This window comes from Gymnoscopelus microlampas (genome assembly GCF_963454915.1).
Source record: "Gymnoscopelus microlampas genome assembly, chromosome: 3".
Taxonomy (NCBI): Eukaryota; Metazoa; Chordata; class Actinopteri; order Myctophiformes; family Myctophidae; genus Gymnoscopelus; species Gymnoscopelus microlampas.
Genome location: NC_139940.1, coordinates 44,848,139 through 44,871,405, shown reverse-complemented (window position 1 = coordinate 44,871,405; position 23,267 = coordinate 44,848,139). Strand labels below are relative to the sequence as shown.

Below are 23,267 nucleotides of genomic sequence, written 5' to 3'. Positions count from 1 at the left end.
TATATACTATTATTGTCATGTTATTCATGTTCTCTAGCACCACATGCATATTTTAAGGGGCAATGATTTTGTCTCCCGCTGCCTCTCATTCTGTGGCTTTAAGTCGGGAAATGCATTGAATGCATTCACAGTCACGCGCGGTGCCTCTCCTCTCCTCTCCTCTCCTCTACGTTCTGCGCTCTCTACTTATTATACCCACACGCACGCACGCACGCACGCACGCACACGCACACATACACACACACACACACACACACACACACACACACACACACACACACACACACACACACACACACACACACAACCCTAGCCCAGCACATGTTACTCCTAGCCAAAAGAAGTGGAGCATTACTGTAAATACGACGAGATTAAAGCTAAAACAAAAAATCGTGCGCAACTAAATCATGCCATTCACAGTTTCAAAAGTATACAGCATGTAGCCTACATAAAAAAGCCAAATGCATAATCACAAAAAGCCAAAGACTTCTTTCATTGTGGTCCAAAAACAATGATACGAAAAATAAGCTAAAACAATTGAATAATTGATTGATTGAATACTTTATTAGCAGCGTGCAAAAGGCACAGGAAAGTACAATTCAATACAGGTCTGCTAAGAGGATTTAAACCCAAGAAAGCCTATGGCTTGTTTCCATTGGGTCAGTGTAATTCTGTAACTCTTCAATGAGGCTGGAACATAATAATAATAATAATCATAGTAATGATAGTATAATTGTTATTATCATTATTATATTGGTGTTTTGTCATTATAATTACTTTTATGTATGATACTAATGAGAGCTATTACATACACAGTGTTTTATCAAGGCCTATGTAATTAACCTCATTTCATTAATTAGAAAATAAGTTATCCTTTTTGCACTCTGTTCCACTTCTACGAACTGGTGTATTGTCTCATATAATATATAGGCTATTTACTACTGTGGTTATACCTATCGGCATCCACATTAATTAGCCCCGTAGTAAGACTAAAAATACATTTATTTCCAGTAGTTTAGGCCTATAGAAATATCAATCAAGAAAATTAATTGTCTATCTGCAGATGATGACAGGCTTTAATTACAAGTCAAATTGATCTAACCTCGTTGCTTGTGCTATAATGAACTATCCTTCATCTTTTTATATATTATTCAACGTCATACGTTTTTTTTTTTTTTTCAGACGTTGGATGGGTTCATTTTTGTCGTTGCTCCAGATGGGAAAATAATGTACATATCTGAAACCGCATCTGTGCATTTGGGCCTGTCGCAGGTATGTATGTACGGCATGTATGGCTTGTGTAATTTGCACTATTATTGTTTATGCTTAGTATATGCAGTGGTGGTAAAAGTACAAACAAAATCACTTAGATAAAAGTATCAATCCTGCAATGTAGAAATACTCTGTTTCAAGTAGAAGTTCAGAATTCAAAATTTACTTGAGTAAAAGTACTAGGAGTACTCATTATGCACAATATCCCATTTCACATGTTACCAAATGTAGGCCTATAATTAAAAAATCCTTTGGAAATAGCAAATCTACAAGCTTGCGGCGCGTTGTGAGCTTGTAGATCGGCTATTTTGAAATAGCCATGGCTGGAGTGGTTAATGTATGTTTTACCAAGTAACTAGTACGAATAATTGTAGTGGAGTAAAACGTATTTGCCTCAGGGATCTAGTGGAAGTAAAAGTATTGATAATTGGAAACACTCCAGTGAAGTAAAAAATCCTGAAAAGTGTCTTAAGTACAGTACTTGAGTAAATGTACTTAGTTACGTTCCACCACTGAGTACATATGATGTCGCATTTTCTGAGATGAACGGTCGTTGTTTCAATAGGTAGAGTTGACGGGGAACAGCATCTATGAGTACATCCACCCTGCTGACCACGACGAAATGACAGCCGTCCTGACCGCACACCAGCCTTGCCATTCGCACTTTGTCCAAGGTAAAGAAATCCCCATGAGGCACGTACTGTACGTCTGCTCTGACCTTTCACCATGTCGGCGCTGTCCTGCATGGTGGAAAAAACTTGTATGTCCAGAACTGGGAAAAATAGGGGGAAAAAATGAACTGTGTTCCAACGTATCAAATGTAGTTGTTAGATCATGTCATAGCTCTTTTTTTTTTCATTGGTTCAATATGTATAAAAATCCAGACAGACTTCACCACTTTCACTAAGACCTGAGGCGATTCTTTAAAAAAATCTAAATCCTTACAGTTTTTGGAAAAAAATCTAAAAAATATTTTTTCAAGATTTTTCAAAAATAGCAGATCTACAAGCTCATAGCACGGCACTCGGTGCCGCGCTATGAGCTTGTAGATCTGCTATTTTTGAATAGCCAAAGAAATCTAAAGTGACACAGATGCGTTCCAGGTATCGATGGGTTAATTCATTGTTCAAAAATAGCAAATAATTGCAGATCGTCAAGTTCACAACGTGGCAGGTTCTGTTCTTATAGATCGGATAGTTTTGCTACTTTTATGTGACACTATAGCGTGGCGAAGTAGGGTATTACATTGCTGGGAAAAAAAAAACACATAAATAGTTGAAACATGGAGATACGAGGTTTCTGCCCGACAGCGATGCTGTATAAGCTACGTCCCAGACATATTATGTACAGAACACATAGCGTAAACACGGTGGACAGAGCGATGGTGCCTAATGTCCTTGTTTGCTCTCTTCCCCTCTATTTGTTCACTTTAGAATATGAGATGGAACGCTCCTTTTTCCTGAGGATGAAATGTGTCCTCGCTAAAAGAAACGCTGGCCTCACCTGCGGTGGCTACAAGGTGGGTACATACAGGACCCTATATACTGCCATTGTTTTAAGTGCCATTTATTGATAGAGAAAGTCTCAAATAGGAAGCCCTTATTTTGCCCTCTCACATTATTTTCTATGTTTTTCTTTTAGAATTTATGAGAGCTAATCCACACGTCGAGCAAATTCAGTATTTCTTTGGCCAACATGTAACCGATCAAAACATAGGACGTGGAGGAGTTAAATAGATAGACCTTTATTGATCCAGCGAGGTACAGAGTGAGAGAAGTATACTGTCATAGGAAGAATAACCACAAATATTCACAAAAAGCACCATCAATTACGAACAAAATACTCCAGTATACACCCTATACAATAGCCTGCACTATGCAGGAAAAAAGACGCAGTGATGTTAGGTTCTTGGTTTATATAGATTACTGAGACATTACACTAGCTGTCACATTTGATGTATGGGTTCTACTTTGCGTGTCTTAAGTAGCCTACCAGGTCTTATGACTTAACTTGAGACCTGGAGGCGTGGCCAATGCTGTTTGGCCACGCAAAACAGCCAAATAGCATTGGCCACACCCTCTGGTCTTAAGTTAAGTTAAGTTAAGTACTAAGACCTGGTACTTAAGACAAGTCATAAGCCAAGGCAAATAATGACCTGGTATTGGATTGTCTTTGTCCAGGTGATTCACTGCAGCGGGTACCTGAAGATCCGACAGTACAGCCTGGACATGTCTCCTTTTGACGGCTGCTACCAGAACGTGGGTCTGGTGGCGGTGGGCCACTCGCTGCCCCCCAGCGCCGTGACCGAGATCAAGCTGCACAGCAATATGTTCATGTTCAGAGCCAGCCTCGACATGAAGCTCATCTTCCTTGATTCACGGTGCGTGCGTGCGTGACTTGTGAAGTTTTTAGAGTTTACAATTAGTAAATGATTCATGTTGGAATTCATGCTGCAAGAAATAATTCATAATATCACCATCCTAAAACGTTGATTGTCCTCACAAGTATAGTAATGTAAACGAGTGTGTGTGTGTGTGTGTGTGTGTGTGTGTGTGTGTGTGTGTGTGTGTGTGTGTGTGTGTGTGTGTGTGTGTGTGTGTGTGTGTGTGTGTGTGTGGGTGTGCGTGCGACCGTGCGTGCGCATAAGCTTCTGCAAATTTTGTGTGTGTGTGCACGCATTCATGTGTGTACACGTGGTGTATAGAAACATGCACATGTACGTATGTGTGTCTGCATGTGTGCTAGGGCATCATGCATATATGTATTTATTGTGTGAGCTGTGTGTGTTTATGTGTCTGGGATGTTTGCACGCGCATATGCTGTGTGTTTGTGCCTACAACGTCTGAGCTGATGCGAGTACAAGGCAGGGCAGGCAGGAAGGCGACGCGGCAGATCCCCCCAGGGCTCCCCGGGGACCTGTGCACTGATGGTGTGTGTGTGTGTGTGTGTGTGTGTGTGTGTGTGTGTGTGTGTGTGTGTGTGTGTGTGTGTGTGTGCTCCCGCAGGGTGGCCGAGCTGACAGGCTACGAGCCACAGGACCTGATAGAGAAGACCCTCTATCACCACGTCCACAGCTGTGACTCCTTCCACCTCAGATGTGCACACCACTTGTGTGAGTTAGGTTTGTTTTGCTCTTCCTACACTTACTCGCAAACCACCCCCCCCCACACACACACACACACACACACGCACACGCGCACGCACGCGCGCGCACACACAGCGTTGCTCTTTAAAAGATGATGACGTGTGGTGTTATGGCTACATTACGTCACTACGCTGTCGCTTTAAGTCGGTGGCATACTCGAAGTTGGGGTCCATGGGGACCCCGAGGGGGGTTCCTCGAAGGGGTTCTGAAATGGACCCTTACAGGTCTGTGACTCTGAAAGTGAAGAAATGGAACCAAACTGAACCCGCTTACGGTTCGTTTGTTTTTGTACACACAGAGCTACTAATAATTTATTGATAATTAATAATGAATACAAACATTAAAATAATTGACCCATTTGAGAAGCGCTCGTTTGCGTCACGTTATGTTGAGTTACGCTTTCACGTTACGTCGTGTTTTGTCACGGCACATTATGCAGCCTGTAAGAGTCCATTTGGTTCAGTTTGTACACACAGTTATGGAGGGGGGGGATCCTTGAATTGAAAACGTTTGAGAATGAGAACCCTTGCTTAAGTCACATTACGCCATGTTGTGTCACGGTAAATTATCGTTACTGTCGGGCAGAAACCTCTTATCTCCATATTTTAACTTTTTGTGTTTTTTTCATAAATTAACGCCCTACTTGATCATACTACAGCGTCACACTAAAACATAAAAACTAGCAGATCCACAAGCTCGAAGGTGAGCTTGTAGATTTGCTACTTTTGCTATATTTGAATTAGAATCCTGAAAAGTTACATTTTTGGACATATGAGGTTTCCACCCGACAGAGACGAAATTTGAGCCCACTCTATGACATCATTCATCTATGATGTCAATTTGTAGATATCTTCCCCACATTATGAACGACCAATTTTACAGTACACCCAAAATCATGCAATTACTGAAATACTTCATAATTGTTGTTATGGCCTGTAAACATTAAAGGAATAGTTCACCCCCAAAAAATCTTATTTTCTATCAATTATTTCTGCCTTGAATTCATGGAGATCTTTTTTGTTTTTGATGCATTCCTGAGTCAATACCGGGTGTATTTCCGGTAGGATACTCAAAGAGACTCCTATCGGATACATTAGCATCTTTCCACCGGCTCAGGGATGCAACAACACCAAAAACAATCTCCATGAATTCAAGGCTTCATGGGGTGTGCAACTGTTTACTGAAAGTATTTTTTTTGGGTGAACTACTCCTTTAACATGAATTATTCCATCCCAGTTTATTTTCTCCCCAGTTGTATAACTGTATGTGCTCCTCCTTCATGTTTTAAAGCAGGGTTTCCTTTCGGCTATTATTTAGTAGAATAGTGACATTTTATACTCCAGCCAACTTCTTCCCACCGTGAAAGTGTTTCTTGCTACGGCGCATATACTTTTTGAGTTATGATATTTCTTTGGTCAAAATTATGAACCACAAACCATGATTTGTAGCTTTTAACTGTTCGCCTTTCTTTCTTTCCTTTTCTTTCTTTCTTTTCTTTTCTTTCTTTTCTTTTCTTTTTTCCGCATTTATTTTTCTGGAAGTTCCAGAAGAATAATATAAACAGATTCAGCACCTGCAAATGTTTCCTGCGTGAACCCAGGATATTTTCTCTTTGTTCTAATTGTGATCATATAAAATGTTATTTTCAGTGTAAAATTGAGATATTTGAAATTTGCTTTTGCAATTTGCATTGAGATGCTCATTGCATCTCAACTTGCTAGCTCCTCATGCATTGAAGGAGGCATGAGCTCAGTTCTGGGCTCTCCCTAGGCTGGCAGAGGGAGAGTAGCGCCCCGGATTACATAGGCAATTGGCACTGCCACGGCCCTATTCTGGGCGCCGTCTTACCCATTATCCCTAAACTTCTTTGCCATTTCTTACTATTTTGAAAAACATTTTGAAATAGTTGAAATAGCCAATCTACAAGCTCACAATGTGTCGATGTAGATTGGCTATTTGAACTACTTGAAAATGTTTTTCAAAGTAGTAAAAAATGGCAAAGAAGTTTATGGATAATGGGTAAGACGGCGCCCAGAATAGGGCTGTGGGTGAGAAAATGGGTTACAAAATTGTAGGATAATTTACTTTTTTTTTATAAAAAAAACATTGCATCTCAACAACGAGACAAGGCTCAACAAACATACTTTTTTACATATTTCTTCCAACGTGTCTTTTCTTTTCAATAATCCTTACGTTTCATGTGTGTTTCTCTCTCCAGTGCTGGTGAAGGGACAGGTGACCACTAAGTACTACCGCTTCCTGGCCAAGCCGGGTGGCTGGGTGTGGGTGCAGAGTTACGCCACCATCGTGCACAACAGCCGGTCCTCCAGACCCCACTGTATCGTCAGCGTCAACTACGTCCTGACGTGAGTAGTACCCAGTGGTGGAAAAAAGTACTCACATTGTTTTACTTGAGTAAAAGTATCAATACTGCAATGTAGAAATACTCTGTTGCAAGTAAAAGGCCTGTGTTCAAAACGTTACTTAAGTAAAAGTACAAAAGTATTGGCATCAAAATATACTTAAAGTACCAAAAGTAAAAGTACTAAATGTTTGAAAATAGCATATCTACAAGCTCGCATCGTGGCGCGTTGTGAGCTTGCGGATCGGCTATTTTCAAATAGCCTATGTATAAAATAGGGCTAAAGTGGTTAATGTAACTAGTAACTAAAGTTTTCAAATAATTGCAGTGGAGTAAAAGTATAATAATTGCCTCTGAGATGCAGTGGAGTAGAAGTAAAAGTATAGAAATGTGGAAATACTTTAGTAAAGTAGAAGTACCTCAAAATTGTACTTGTAATTGAACATTACTTGAGTAAATATGCTTAGTTATTTTACACCACTGGTAGTACCTGCCTTCATTACCCCAACACTAGAGCTACCGTTTCATAGTGTTCCTTTCAACTCAACAAGAGTGTAAATATGACATTTCTTTTTACACTTTCACACAGAACACACAGGATATTTCTGGGATACAGGCTAGTCCTCTGGTACAGACAGTGGTTCTCAGCGTGAGGTACCAGGGACCCCCAGGGTTCCAATGGGGGTTCCAGAGGGTCCTCAGCTAAATGATTGATAGTTCATCTAAAAGAATAAAAATCTGCACACCAGTATTGCTGCTCCCAAATGCAATTTTACTTGGTAACGTTTCGTGTGCAGGTTTTTATTCTTGTGTGTCTTTTAGCTTCTTTCTCATCTTGATAGTTAATCTTCACCATTATGTCATGTGCAATGAAATATAATTAGAGAACTTACAATAAATATCTATTTTTATTGTCATCTCTAATAGCTACGGAACATCTACGACAGTAGGCTACAAGGAATTGTAGACCAAATGACAGACCATATAATCATGTCTAATAATAAAACATGTTCTTGGTCGTCTCAGAGACGATAAATAATAATCAAATGGGGGGTCCGTGCCATAATACATAAATCCACTGCTCAAGTAGATCGAATCCTGTCATACAAAGAGAGCAATAAACCGAACCGTAGCGCTGCACTGAAAGTCACTGAAATATACGACGATTGTTTTTACAGCGTCTGACATGTTCTTCACATATTCAAAGTGCTCAACTTCATTTGCGATATGGAGCACTTTGGTGTGTGACGTGACGTGAGCGTATAGTCTCTCGTCTGGCAGCTGCATACACTTCTACAGTGCTGTCATCTCCTCCTTTTGATAAGATAATGAGTATTGGTACTAGAGATTTATGTAAACCACCACTGTAAAGCAATTAACTGAAGGTTAATTGGAAACACGGCGCATGTTTGTAGAAGCCTAGTTTTTGGCAGGTTGGTGGAAAACAGTGGTGAGGTTTTTAAGTTTAGTTTTTGGGGCGAAAAGTGGCCCGTATCAAGTCACGAGAGCTATTATTATTTTTAATTACACGTACTTCTTGTTTGTTATCGGTGTAGTAGATTGTAAAAAAAAATAAGTTTGTTTGTTTTGAATAAAAGGGACACAACATTGATAGTCCAGACGATTCCTGAAATTGCTTTCTTGCTGTGGTGGAAAGTCACTATAAGTACATGTACTCAAATACTGTATTTAAGTACAAACATTTGAGGTACCTTTACTTTACTGGAGTATTTCCACTTTTAAGTACTTTTACTTCTACTCCTATACAACTCAAAGGCAAATATTGTACTATTTACTCCACTGCAATTATTTGAAAACGTTTAGTTACTAGTTACTTTGTAGATTTGGATTATTATTACAAAACATACATTAACCACTTCGGCTGTATATAAATACTTACTTAAATATCAGCTATTTGAAAATAGCTGATCTACAAGCTCACAACGTGTCGCGACGTGTTATGAGCTTTATTTGTGTTTTGTGCTTGATTTGTGTTTTACTAGTAACTGAGTATTTTTACATTGTGGTATTGATACTTTTACTTAAGTAACACATGTTTGTACTTCTTCCATCACTGATTGCCAGAGTCCTGAAATTGCTTTCGTTCTGCTCTGTGAAAGCGGACGGACGGACGGACAGACAGACAGACAGACAGACAGACAGACAGACAGACAGACAGACAGACAGACAGACAGACAGACGGACGGACGTGCATTCTCTGGCGTGTGTGCCAAGTGGAGTTGGGTGGTATGCCAGCTGTGTGTCACTGAGGTCATTGTTACCACGTTCGCTATGTGTGCACATGTGTTGGCTGTTACCTGCCGTGGGCCGCGCCAAGGAGGCGTCACTTTGGCCCCTTGGCACAGTTTGTCTAAAAGAATGGCAGCCGCTGCCTGCCTGCCTGCCTGCCGAAGGGTTTTAAAGCTGAGCCCACTGGTGAAGCCTATCTCTCGGCACTGAGATTGAAGCTGGAACAACTTTATCAAAACGCAAATAGTCCTAACAGCGCTGGGTTCTTAACCATTTCAGACCGGGAGAGAATCTTTGTCATTTTTTAGGTTTCTTTGGGCTATTCAAAAATACCGAGTGCCGCGCTATGGGCTTGTAGTAGGGGTGTGCCGATACACTAATTTCACGAAACGATGCGATACGATATTTGGCTCACAACTTCGATACGATTTCGATACGATACGATACGCACTTTTTTTATTATGAAAATATATGGAGGAGAAAAAAAGAAAATGCAAACAAATAATTCTGTTTTTGCATTATTCAGACATGCAAACTTGTAGCTTTTCAGCTACAATAGCCGTTTTGAATCCAAATAGTATGACACCTGACCCGAAAAAAAAACATGTTGTCACTCTTTTCACTTCGGGGCCGTTTGCATGCCTGATTATTATGATTGTAAAAAAAAAAAAAAAAAAAATTTTTCCCAAAACGATACATATCGTCGCGAAAACGTATCGCGATATATCGCGGGACGATATATCGGCACACCCCTAGCTTGTAGATCTGCTATTTTTTTTAAATCGTGAAAATTTGTGCAAATCTTTTGAATATATATTATTTTCAAAGTGAACTCAAATCTTTGCTTCTGGGGATTTTTACAAATGTCTTCTAAATACAGTTTAAAAAAACAACAACTAAATGACAAAAAAATTACCAAAAAATGACCAAAAAAATCCTTTAAAAAATGACAAAAAAAATGACAAAAACATCAAAAAAATGACACACAGATGTGTTCCCGGTCTAAATGGGTTAACTGAACGCCTCATTATACGCGCCTTCGCTTTCCATTCCATTCTTTTGTTAAATCACACTGTAAACATGCCAGAGATTATAACTGGTGGCTAATAGTCCAGTAGTTTTAAGGCTGATGTATATTGTGTCGTATGATATGGCATCATCGCGTGCCAAAAATAGCTCAGGGCGGACGCCATGCGCTGTGAGCTTGTAAATCTGATATTTCCGCTACGGTGACGACGCAACACCGATGTTCGACGGAGAATACATTACGCAGTATATTTGTGAAGTATATGAGGCTATTGTTTATTCATGTGGATTCATATTCCTCGCTGTGCATATTTCACAGACGTACAAAGCCGGTGCAATGAGTGAAGCAGGCCCCATAAAAAAAACTCCTTTAAGCGGAGGAGGGCTTGTTAGAATCCGGGCTGAACACAGGCCGGGGAACATCTTGACACACATTTCTGCTGCCTCCCACCTCAAATCCACAGCGGCTCCGCGTTTATGGCCTTTTAATTGATAGGCTGTAAAGTTGATGAGCGTTTACAGCCTCCAGCCTGCATGGATGGGGACTTTGTGGACCATGGGCACGTCCCCTTTTTCTCTCGTTTTCAAAACGCGTGTTGAAATGCTTTATTGGTCTGAGTCATGCGGAGATGATTTCTCTTTTTACAGTAAGGTATAATCACATGGACACCCATGGAATATATTACAAGAGTATTTCCAGTTTTCAGTACTTCTACTCCACTACACCTCAGAGGCAAATAGTATACTTTTACTCCACTATAATTATTAGAAAACTTAGTTACTAGTTACTTTGTAGATTTTGATTATTATTACAAAACATACATTAACCACTTCAGCTCTGTATACATTTCGGCCATTTGAAAATAGGCGATCTACAAAGCTCACAATGCATTGTGAGCTTGTAGATCTGCTATTTTCGAAAGATTTCGACACATTTTAAAACTTTGAAAACAATTGTGAAATGGGACATTCTGCATAATGAGTCCTTTTACTTTTGGCACTTTAAGTACTTTTGATACCAATACTTTTACTTTTAAGTACATTTTTGATTCCAGACTTTTACTTGTATCTAGAGCATTTCTACATTGCTGTATTGATACTTTTACTTAAGTAATAAATGTGAGTACTTTTCCCACCACTGGCCCACACATTTGTCGCACACAAACCGTGAGCCATGGTTTCACAGTCACAAAACAACTATTCAGGCCTTTGTTAGCTTCACTGTTATCACCAGTCGGAGTGTTGATTCACCCGGTAGCAGAGAATAGGTGACACCTGATTAAAACAGGTGTCGGGACACTTCACCTGTGCGTGAACCCCCAGTGTGTGTTTAGCGCCGATAACCTCTGGGCCTTCCGGATCTATTGGCTTGCCACCGCTACGGCTAACATCTCCACTTCCCTTAGGCAATACCCTGGGCGCTGTGATGCAACATTGATGCAAATGTTACTGATAAAAGGAATACTAGAACGCTCGCCCCAAAACACACTCGCCCCGTCGTCAAATCCGGCGACCTCGGAACGCTCGTCACCAAGTAAACCTAACCTTATTGCTAAACGTAACCTTATTCCTGAACGTAACCTCAAAACTATGCCTAACCCTAACCTTATTCCTAACCTTATAACCTCAGCAAAACAAATACAAGAACACAAAAACCGCTGGGGGGCGACTGTGTTTTGGGGCGAGTCTTCTGGGTGCCGATAAAAGTATGGTTACGTGTGTGTGTGTGTGTGTGTGTGTGTGTGTGTGTGTGTGTGTGTGTGTGTGTGTGTGTGTGTGTGTGACCGGAATGCCTTCACAAGAATAGAAAGAAGAAAGAAGAAAACCTGGGGTCAGAATTACATTAAGTTAGCGAAAGGGTTAAAGCAATGTTGAACTTTGATAGAACCGTGGGTTGATTACATGGCTATGATATGAGATTATATTAAAACTACTGTCAATCTTTATCTGTTGCTTCTTTGTAAATAGAATACTCACTGTCATTATATGATGAAATATGTCTCAAAATCACAGAATGTGATTTGTGTAAACTTATTCACTTATTACATTTGATGGAAGTAATTGACAAAGACGCCAGTGGGCAAAAAAACGTATATGGACTAATTGGTCCCCTTTGCTCACATTCATTTCAAAGTGTGATTATGTTTCACCATAGATTAAGATGATGGACAGTATTTAGACTCATATCATTGCCACGCTCTACTAAAGTTCATCATCCCTTTAATGTTAGGCTAAGAGTTTCCAGTTAGGATTGGAGTTAAGGCTGATTTATAGTTACACACGCCGGTGTAGCACGCCGGAAAATAGCAGATCTACAACCTCACAACGTGTTGTGAGCTTTTCCACCATTTTCAATTCTGTCCTCAAATGTTGATATCCTCACAAGTACAGAAATACAAACCTGCGTGTGTGTGCTCCCGTGCACACGCACACAAGGAACACACCGCCAGAGAGAGGATGGATGGATGGATGGGTATTTGTCATGGGTAAACCCTGTCCAGGGTTCTCTCTGTTGTCTCAAAGTGGATTCATCATCCCAGGCCCGATCCATACAGGATCAGTGCTCCTATACCCAGAAATCAATTCCCATTTCCCAGTATATGCTGCTGGCTGCTGCCTGCAGCCATGAAGCAGTCCAGGTTTTCTTCTTCCTGTGGGCTTGATTTAGCCAGAGACACATAGCCTTTAATCTCCCTGTGTATTTGACTGGGCAAACCTAAGCCCCCCCCCCCCCCCCCCCTCTCTGCACTTTGTTTGTTATAGGCCTTGCTACAATCCTCCACGAAAAACAAGCATCACAACACCCCTTCAGCCCCCTTCCCTCTCCCTCCACAAAAAAACCCCTACATACACACACACACACACACACACACACACACGCGCGCTCGCGCGCACGCACGCACGCACACACCGCTCCCCTCTTCATCCAACATGTGACGTTCTAATTGCTAAACAGATGTTAATGGGTTTCTGCACCTAGAGGAAAATAGAATCCCCCCCAGCACACAGAGGCTTGTTTGCGCTCTCTTTGATAAACAGTAGGCCCCACGGAGAGGCTGGCATCTTTCCATGTGTGTAATTAGAGACTACATTAAATCTGATCCCATCGGATCTGATTCTGAGCGCGTGACACCTAACCATCATGGCGTCGCTGTCGGACGTAAACCTTGCATGTCCAAACATCGTAAGTTTTCAGGGAATTGATTTTCTTTTTTTTACCTATGTTCCAATGGATCAAATGTAGTTTGATTATTTACTCACAAGCTCTTGTTAATACTTTTCATTCGTTTCATTATTTGTAAAACCCGCAGATAGATTTTTACTTATTACCACTTATATTTTCGCTACTTTTGCGTGACGCTCTTGTACCGTGAAGAAGGGCATACATTTTTTGGGGAAAGAAGTTTCATTAAGGCCCCGTGTCCACTGGGCTTTTTCCTTGGCTGAAAACGCCTAGGCGCTCGCCTAAAAGCGTTTCCAGGCGCCCGAGTTGAAAATATTTCAGCTTTCGGCAGGCAGGGAAAAGCGTTGCACGTGCACAACACAACGCCAAGCTGCTGGAGTTTCCAAAAACACGGCGCTCCCATTATAAACAATGAAAAACATGCGCTGCGCTCAGGAAAAAACATCTTGGTGGATAGTAAGTATTGTGAGCTGTGTGTCCTCTGCTTTGCTCCTCTACAGGGACACAGAGTACAAAGGCCTCCAGCTGTCTTTGGATCAGGTCACGTCCAAAGCCCACTTCCCCTACAACAACACCAACAGCACCACCACCACCACCAGCACCACCAGCAGCAGCCTGACGGAGAACCGCAGGACCGCCAAGAGCCGCGCCTCCCGGCCCAAGGCCAAGGCCAGGCTTTCCCCGTACACACAGGTGAGGATTCCTACTGGGCGAAGTGGGGCCCTGCATGTTGGGTCTTTGTTGGGTGGGAAACTGTCCAAAACTGTTACTTTTTTTCAAATTTGAAAGTAGCTAAAGTAGCAGATCCACAAGAAAAGTGACAAGAAACGTGTGAAACGTAATGACACTTTCTCTAAACTAGACAGCCCTCACACCTACCTCGCACCGCCGATCCGACCAATATGCCCATATATGAAGATCTCTGTATCTGTCAGTCCTCGTCCCTTTTATGCCCATATTATATATGGAGATCGCTGATGTCATCAGTATATGCCCATACATGGGTATGCCCTCTTTTGTGCCCATATATGGAGCTGACTGATTTGTTTGCGCCTGATGCCACGACGACACATTGAGGTTAGACAACACACTCCATATTTGGGAGTAGCTGCAGTGGGAACTCCTTATATGGTCATGGCTGAGTCATAGTGTCATTCACGCATAAAGTCTTTTACTTTGTGGGTAATCAGGTGGGGTGGGAGCGACTGGTTTCAGGAAAGCTTTTGTTTTTGTGAAGTTGTCCTTGTGGATGTTTTTGTTGTATTGTTCTGTCTATTGTACTCTCTGTATTTTTGTGATAAGGACCCTCTCGAAAACAAGATGATACATCACAAGGCGTTATCCTTTCAATAAAGGTACTATATAGTGACATGAGCGTGACGCCGTGGTCCGTCCGTCCGCCTGCCCGCCGGCCGACCCTCCCTTAAGCCAATTTCAATATAGGAAGAAGTTTAAAAAAGAAAGGAAAAGTGTGACGGCAATCTCATAACATGATGTCATTATGGTCCCATCCCCCACTGTTCCCTCGACTCCAGTATCCCGGCTTCCAGGCGGAGCGCTCCGAGTCGGACCAGGACAACAGCCCCTGGGGCGGCAGCCCGCTGGCGGACTCCGCCTCCCCACAGCTGCTGGAGCAGGGCGAGGGCCTGATGGAGGCCTCCTGCGTCTACAGACAGTTCCCTGAGCCGCGGGGTCTCTGCTACGGCCTGTCCCTCTCTGAGGAGCACCACCACCACCACCAAGCGCTGCCCACCGACGGCCACGCGCCCCTTCACAGTACGCACGCTCACGGTAACGCCCCGTGTGAGCGGGGGCGATGCGAGGCGGGACGCTACTTCCTGGGAACCCCCCAGACGGGCAGGGAGGCGTGGTGGGGTACCGCGCGCTCCGTCCTCCCCTCGGCCAATAAGGGCTCCCTGGAGAACAACAGAGAGGGATATGACAACAGCAGCATGCCCCACATCACAGCCATCCACAACCTCCATGGTAAGGCCCACTGTCATCGGCGTGTAGTCTCTAAAGCCTGCAGTACACCAGGTGCGGTCAGCCCCTGAAACAGCAGTGGTTCTGAGAATCAGGGGTAGCCTGCTGTGTGTTTTTCTGACTGTAGTTGGACCTCACAGAAGAGGTCAGGGGCCCCCAAAAACATAATCAGTGGTTGGACATTGCCTAATAATGTATTTACTAAGTTATTATTTATTTAGGCATTTATTCAGAGCGACTTACAAGTGCGAGATCAGAGTAAGCAGAGAAGCCTAAGCATGAACCCTGGACAACAAACAGCAAGGTAAATAATCACTTAAGGACAGTGCAAAGAGAACAATGCCTCAGAGAAACTAGAATGCCAGGTAAACTAATCTAGCATCTGTCTAAATAACATACTTGACATTTGTGGTCAAGAGAAAATGACGAAAACAAAAACATGTGAACAAGTAACCAACATATTTCTGTATGGAACAAAACTAGCATCTATCAAACAAAAAAAGGCGACATGAAGGGTTTCAAGGAGAGGACTGCTAAGGGGTGAGGTAACGTCACAGGTTTAACAAAGTGAAATAATGTTTTAGTACAAGTACCATTATTTGTAGTTTACAGAAAAGGGAAGCAGCAGTAAATACATTTTGTATCCAAATAGCAGTACGTTTAGATGTGTGCAGCAATAGTCACAACAGAGCATAGGACTTTGTGCAAAAAAATGTCTCACATGCAGGTGAGACAGGGAAAGTAGTCCACATAAGGAAATTGGTCTGCGTAGGTAAAGTAGTCTGCATAAGGAACAATCTCTAAAGAGTCCATTCGGTCAATTTCAAGCCAGTCAGAGTGCAGTTCAGAAGGAGAATGGGCGGAAGTACAAGACAACATAACACATAACAATTTGAAATCACACGGTGAACTTATCATCTGGTTGCTGTTGTTGATATAGTTATCATCATGGTATTTGAGAATGAATAGAAAGGAAAACTGATCTGGGAGAGGACACTTCTATATTTTAGAACCAGACCTACTATGACAAAATAGTTGGGGCCGAGTTGTGGCGAGAAATAGAGGGGGCTCTCGAATGTTTGTGGTACGTTTAGATCCGATTGGTTCTGGGAATGTTGTACTGCAAAAGAGGTTGCACAATGGGCTCACAGTGGGATAATTAGAATATTTTTTGTAAGGGATCACTGTGACCCCGATGCTGTCCGACTGTCTAGTTTAGACTCTAGGAAGCTACAGTAACAACAGGGTTAGCCACTGGATGAAATCTGCTGAAACTCTCATTTGAAGCGTTGGGCAGAATGAGTGGCAAACTTCGATTGAGTGGTGACCGGGTGCAAGCCAAAATGAGAACAATTTATATCTATTTGCAAAATTGAAAGATAAATGTACCGCGGAACTTGCACTGAACAATATAAACAAGCACGACACATAGCAACTGCGTTTGATGGCGTAGAGTTACTTGCTGCAGTCGCCATGTTTGTTTCACTGAGTAGCAGTTTAATGTTAGCACTACTGATGAGCGCACCTGGGCGAGCCCCTCCCCCGCTACGGGACGCCTCCTGTCCATACTGTCAGCGGCCCCACCCCCTTCATAGCAGGTGACATAGCAGTCCCCTCATGCTGTCATTGATGTGAGGATGTGAGGTTAACATTGTGGTGACATAGCAGTCCCCTCATGCTGTCATTGATGTGAGGATGTGAGGTTAACATTGTGGTGACATAGCAGTCCCCTCATGCTGTCATTGATGTGAGGATGTGAGGTTAACATTGTGGTGACATAGCAGTCCCCTCATGCTGTCATTGATGTGAGGATATGAGGTTAACATTGTGGTGACATAGCAGTCCCCTGAGCTGTCGTTGCGTCCCTTCCGCAGGTCGGGGTCACTGGGACGAGGACAGCGTGGTCAGCTCTCCAGACGGGGGCTCCGCCAGCGACTCGGGGGACCGCTACCGCGGCGACCAGTACCGCTCCAGCCCGCAGGAGCCCAGCAAGATCGAGACGCTGATCCGAGCGACGCAGCAGATGATCAAGGACGAGGAGAGTCGGCTGCAGCTGCGCAAGGGCCCCCTGCACGACGCCCATCTGGCGCCGGCCAACGGGTTGCCCAAGGGCCCCGGCCCCTGCTTCACCTCCGAGTACGGCCAGGGGCCCCTGCAGAGCGCGGTGTGCCGGGGTTTGAGTCAGGTGATCAGCCCCATCCAGAGTCCCGCGCCTCTCTCCAGGATCAGCAGCCCGGGGTCCGAACGCCTCCACAACCCCAAGGACTACCTCCAGACGGACATGTCCCCTCTCCCCCAGCCTCTGCACCATCCTATGGGTCGAACGGGCCCCTGCTCGGCCTCCCCCACCCCTGCCCCGGCCCTCTACCCGTCCCACCCCCACCCGCGGCCCTACTTGGACAAGCACGCCGGCTACTCCCTGACGGGCTACGCCCTGGAGCACCTCTACGACGCCGAGAGCCTCCGGGGCTACTGCACCTCCACGGCCACCGGCCCCGCCCCCTACGACATGCCGCCTCACCTGCACCGCATGCAGGCCGAGCAGCCCCCGGGACACAAGAGCACCTCCGTCATCATCACCAACGGCAGCTAGCGCCCGTCAACCCCACTGCCGGGGGTTTGACATCCATGCAGCCTCAGCCTGTCCCAACCCCCCTTTCCCCTTTTTAATCTGTGAGCCTGGCCTAAGATCCCACTCATCTCAACCGTTCCATTTTGTTGGTGTCATTTTTTCGTTCTTTCTCGCAGACCCGATTGACCCTTTTTGCACTATCAGAGGCGGAGTTACGGGGAAGAGGGATCCCAGCCCCACCCCCGTTTCGACCCTATAGCGAGGGTGAGATGACGGCAGGGTTTCCCTGCGGTGCACTTTGTAGCTATGCAGATGAATCATCTGCTCACATCACGACTTCGGTTCCCAAAACGAAAGCATCATGAGCCTCTTTTTGTCGCGTTAGAAACTCCGCAAGACGTGAAAGAATATGCAAACCCATTCTGTTTGTGTTCCTTTTCCCTCTCGTCCCCGGCATCGCAGGAGGGGGAGTATAAAGTCAAACAGTGGCAGTGGAAGGAGGAGGATAGAGTGAGCATTCAGTGTGTGTATCTACTGAACAGATAAGATGACAGGAGCACGAAAGAGGGGAAGAATATTATAAATGTTACGGAGCGTCAAGAATCCTACCGACGCTTATTGCAGTGGATATTTCAATGGGCAACGCATTGATGTCAGCTGCCTCAGTCTAAGGTCTATTCCTGGCGGCCAGGCATGTGTCGTAAATTGCAGTAAATAAACATGGCGTAGGAAAACGTCCGCTCCCTTTTGATTGAGAGGGTAATGAAAAACAACACATTGCTAGCCGGCAAGCCCCGTAAATTAGAGACAGGAGCAGAAATACAGAGGACGCCAAAAGCAAACAAGGGGAGATATGACAATAAAACAACTTTTCTACCCGTCAGTGACAGGTGCAGTAATCATTTGTGAGGGGTTCAGCCGCAGCGACTGTGCGCGGAGAGAGCGACGCGGCTGCAACACATTTAGCAATATGCAATTTGACCTGTTGGATGCCAATTAAGGCAGCTTAATTACGTTTGTCATGATGGATCCCAGTTCTGAGCCCGGTGTCAGTTGTCAGACGTGTCTGTCAAAGCAGCTGTTTGTTGCTGTTATTCGCCCGGCATGTTTGTATGACACGTATCAGGCGTTCCATTGAATTCCTTTCTTGATAAAGTCCCTCGACACCCCTCAGATGAACTTATATTTATACAAGTTTGGATTTTTAGAGTTGTTGTTTTTTCGTTTTTGTTTTGTTTTGTCCAAAGCCTGGAACGTGTGCCCTCTTTTAAAGTTATTTATGATCTACTGTACATAAGCTTAGGAAGGAAAGAAGAAAAAAAAAACACACCACGTTCAAGCACAAGGGCAAAAGAAAAATTGTATTTATTGAGTAAATGTTTCTTTTATGATTTTGAAATATAGCTGCAATCAAAAAGTCTGACTCTGCTTGCATATTGAGTGTGTTTTTTTGACTGATACAAGAATCTACAAGAAATCAAAATAAACAAAATCCTTTTTGCAAAGAGAACTGTGTGTCAAATGCATTTTAAGTGGGGAAAGCAAAACAATTAACAGGCCCAAAGCCTGTTGGCCTTTGAAATCACATTGCGATGAGACGAAAATACATCAAAATGGAAGTATAACACAATCTCAAATGATTGAAAGACAGAAATGTTATAGCGTTATATATTTTTTGCGTGTGTGTGTGTGTGTGTGGGGGGGGGGTGTGATTCAGTTTGATAGTATTTCAGACCTCTACTTTTTAGCTGTAGGCGCGCTACATTTCCCCAGGTTATGTGGCCGCTATGGCAAATAAAGAACCCTGATGGAAATCGATATGGCAGGATCTCCAATTAAGCCAGACGATTTGTGGGTCTGGAGGGGTCAGAAATGAGGGGCCCATCATCTTGTCTCTCTTTCTCTCTTTCTCTCTCTCTCTCCCTCTCTCTCTCTCTCTCTCTCTCTCTCTCTCTCTCTCTCTCTCTCTCTCTCTCTCTCTCTCTCTCTCTCTCTCTCTATATATATATATATATATTTATTTATTTATTTTTTCCTTCATAAAACTAGGAATTAGAACAGTGGTTTAGAACAGTGGTTCTCAAAAATAGCAGATATACAAGCTCACAGCGCATCACTCCGCACCGCACTGCAAGCTTGTACATCTGAACACAAAAAAACACATTTTCAGATGGGTTGTCTGCGGCCAAATATATATATATAATATATATATATATATATATATATAGAGAGAGAGAGAGAGAGAGAGAGAGAGAGAGAGAGAGAGAGAGAGAGAGAGAGAGAGAGAGAGAGAGAGAGAGAGAGAGAGAGAGAGAGAGAGATATAGATATTATATATATATATCTCATTTTGGGGGTCCTTGGCACGAAAAGGTTTGAGAGCAGGCATTTTGTAGAATCGGCCTCAGGTCTTCATGGGTTAAAGGAACACTGATGATTTGACCAGTAAGGCTGTAAGGTAGATGTGTAACTGTTTGCTGTAGACATCTCAGTGTGCTCGGCTGCATGGCCGCTCTCCGCTGGCCGATGCCTCAACGATTACAGGGGCATTAAGGGCCTTTAATCCTGCTAGTTATTCTTCACTCTCTGGCACTTCTTCAGCAGATCCTATGCTCCATTTCTCTCAGCCGCCCCCCTCCCCCTCCCCCCACCTGTTATGTGGAAACAGGTTGCCAGGCAACCGCCGGTAACACATTCACAGGCAGAGCTGACCTGTCTTCATCGACAGCGCGAGGAGGCGAGACGGGGGCCATTCATCTAACGCACTTCTTCTTCTAGTTCTTCTTCTTCCTCCCCCGGCACGGCTCCAGGATCCACGGCTGCCTGCAATGTCTGTTTCGCTCTCGAGAGCTCGACTCGTCACGTCTTGCCTTTTGATTCAATCGGGCATCTGGTTTAGACAGATTTTGTGTTCAAAAGTATGAGGTATCCGGGAACAGATTCAAGTCCAAGGGGCACAGCCAGGGCAGGCCATTGATCATCTCTCTGTGTGTGTGTGTGAGTTGTTCCACAATAAACTACACAGCCACACAAAGCCTGAGTGGGTTTTCATAGCATCACAGAACAGCTGAAGGATTTTTAGCCGGAGGCCCCAATGCTTTCTTCTTAAATCAGCATTTAAGCACTTGATTCGTAACAGCGATTGGCTGTTCTAATTGGATTAACTGAATGTTTCCTAAAAGTGATATAGGATCAATTATTTTGGTACACAGATGTGCACACGCGCACACGCACACGCAGACGCGCACGCGCACACACACACACACACACACACACACACACACACACACACACACACACACACACACACACACACACACACACACACACACAGTCCACCCCTGCTCCACTCCCTCCTTCCTCTCCAGGCTGTATATGTGTGTGTGTGTGTGTGTGTGTGTGTGTGTGTGTGTGTGTGTGTGTGTGTGTGTGTGTGTGTGTGTGCGCGTGCGCGTGCGCGTGTGCGTGTGTGTGTGGGGAAGGGGGAGGGTGTGTATAGCGGTGCATGTCTAATGGGGGGTTCCACAAGGTTAATGACTGCACTCGTTTATTTGGTGACCTCTCTCCCTGTGGCACTCCGTCCGTGTACATGTATCCGGGACATTTCCCTGACAAATCATTTACAGATGCTTTTCCATTTCCAAATTCCGAACCAAATCTCCAACACAGAGAGACACAAAGCAGCAGCAGCAGCAGCAGCAGCAGCAGCAGCGTGCTTCCTTCTCCCACCAGCGCTCTGATCCCAAACCGACGCAGTTTTAGCCTCCGAGATCATATGCTCCCATAAAGCATGGCAGTTGCTTAGATTCTCTAGATCAGGGGTCTTCAACAGGGGGTCCGGGACCCCTATAGGGAGTCCTCAGAGTTACTACAGGGGGTCCGCCAAATCTTTGTGTGACGGGGGAACATTAGCCCCGAAAAATAGCAGATCTACAAGCTCACAACGCCTCGCGCTGCGAGGCGTTGTGAGCTTGTAGATCGGCTATTTTCGGAGAGTTGGCGTAGAGGGGAAAAAGAGCAGATCAAGTACGGAGTCAACGGGTCAAGTTGACTAAATGTTGAAGGTTTAAAACGGTAACTATCCGAAAAATAACATTAGCATCCAAATATCTATGAAATCTATGAAAAAGTCTGCGACACAATTTTATACAACATATAGTGGGGGGTCCCTGCTTCATCGCTCTCTTAGCAAAGGGGTCCTTGGCCTGAAAAAACATCGATGACCCCTGCTCTAGATCGTAACCAAACAGGAGGTGTGGATTTGAGTGCCGCGATATGGCTCCTCGAAGAAGGCAAGCCAGAGCAAATGCAGATTGGCAGACCGTTAATGGCCTAATCTTCGGAGCATGCCCAATGTGGAAACCTGAGCTCCTCATTGTGGCAGCGACCAGACAGGTGAGGAGGCCGCTGTCGCCTCCAAAGAATGTTCTTGGTTTTTCGACCTGAATACACTCGTGCGCACTCGTGCACACATGCACAAGAAAACGCCACGGCATTCCTAAGAACAACAGCTACTACAAGTACAGTAAAGCTATAAACCGAAGTGTTAATCTTGCATGTAAGATACAGAGCTGTTTATAACATAGTAAATATTTTACAGTTGGAAGAAGCATGGTGTAATATTTGAAATGGGTAAGATTAGAGCTTGACTAATTCCAGGTTCTTTTGATCTGATGCGATGACCGATATTTTGAAAAAAAAAAAAAAAGAAAGAAAAAGAAAATATAATCGTGACACATCGGCTGTTTAATTGCTGTTACTGATGTAGTCAGATAAGTCAAATTCGCAAAGTCAATGGCCGATATAATAACTTATAATAATAATAATAATAATAATATGTTGTTATATCGGCCAGACAGATATAACGTCTGGCTCTAGGTGATATGTGGATTATGGTGCCTCCATCTCCAAGTGTGAGATATAGATGGGGACGAGATCAAGCCATGTGTTAGTATAAGATACTAAAATATCTCCAAAACAGACCCAAAGACATCCGAGTTGCATATCATTTGGTTTTAACTGCTTTCTGCCATTTCAATATTGAACAGACTTTTCATCTAATTAGTCATTAATGAAGTTGTCTGAAAGAAATAGCATGTAGCCTGTGCAAGAAGTGTAAAACTGGCTTGATAGCATGAGATCAAATTTTGTCATTAATTTTTTGGAGAGAAATATGTAAAGGCTCAAATGAGACCATTTACATTTTCCTTCATTGACCATAATGGGCAAGTCCTGCCAACATTTGATGAAAATAGCCCATCTACACATTGTGAGCTGGTAGATTGACTATTTTCAGCAAAGAGATTGATTGAGTGATTGATTGAATACACACAGTAGGGTCCAGTCATACACTTGGGCTAAAAGAATAACACAAATAAGTCCTGAGGACTTGTTTCTATTGCAGTCCTATGTATTCAATTCATAGTGACATTTAGATACATACAATAATATACAATAATATATCCTAGACATCA

At 43.6% G+C, this 23,267-nt stretch overlaps 1 protein-coding gene across 1 annotated transcript in view; it reads left to right on the top strand.

Moving 5' to 3' along the window:
* sim1a (SIM bHLH transcription factor 1a) overlaps positions 1–17,815 on the top strand; it is a gene marked incomplete at both ends in the record, with an annotated part of 26,804 nt that extends 8,989 nt beyond the window's left edge. Inside the window, 9 exons of the mRNA XM_084053038.1 lie at positions 1,183–1,272; positions 1,838–1,946; positions 2,706–2,791; positions 3,453–3,652; positions 4,278–4,384; positions 6,636–6,783; positions 13,740–13,932; positions 14,775–15,225; positions 17,097–17,815. Coding sequence (XP_083909164.1) covers positions 1,183–1,272; positions 1,838–1,946; positions 2,706–2,791; positions 3,453–3,652; positions 4,278–4,384; positions 6,636–6,783; positions 13,740–13,932; positions 14,775–15,225; positions 17,097–17,815 — 2,103 coding nt within the window. The remainder of the gene's footprint in view (positions 1–1,182; positions 1,273–1,837; positions 1,947–2,705; positions 2,792–3,452; positions 3,653–4,277; positions 4,385–6,635; positions 6,784–13,739; positions 13,933–14,774; positions 15,226–17,096) is intronic.
* Between the last annotated feature and the right edge of the window lie 5,452 nt (positions 17,816–23,267).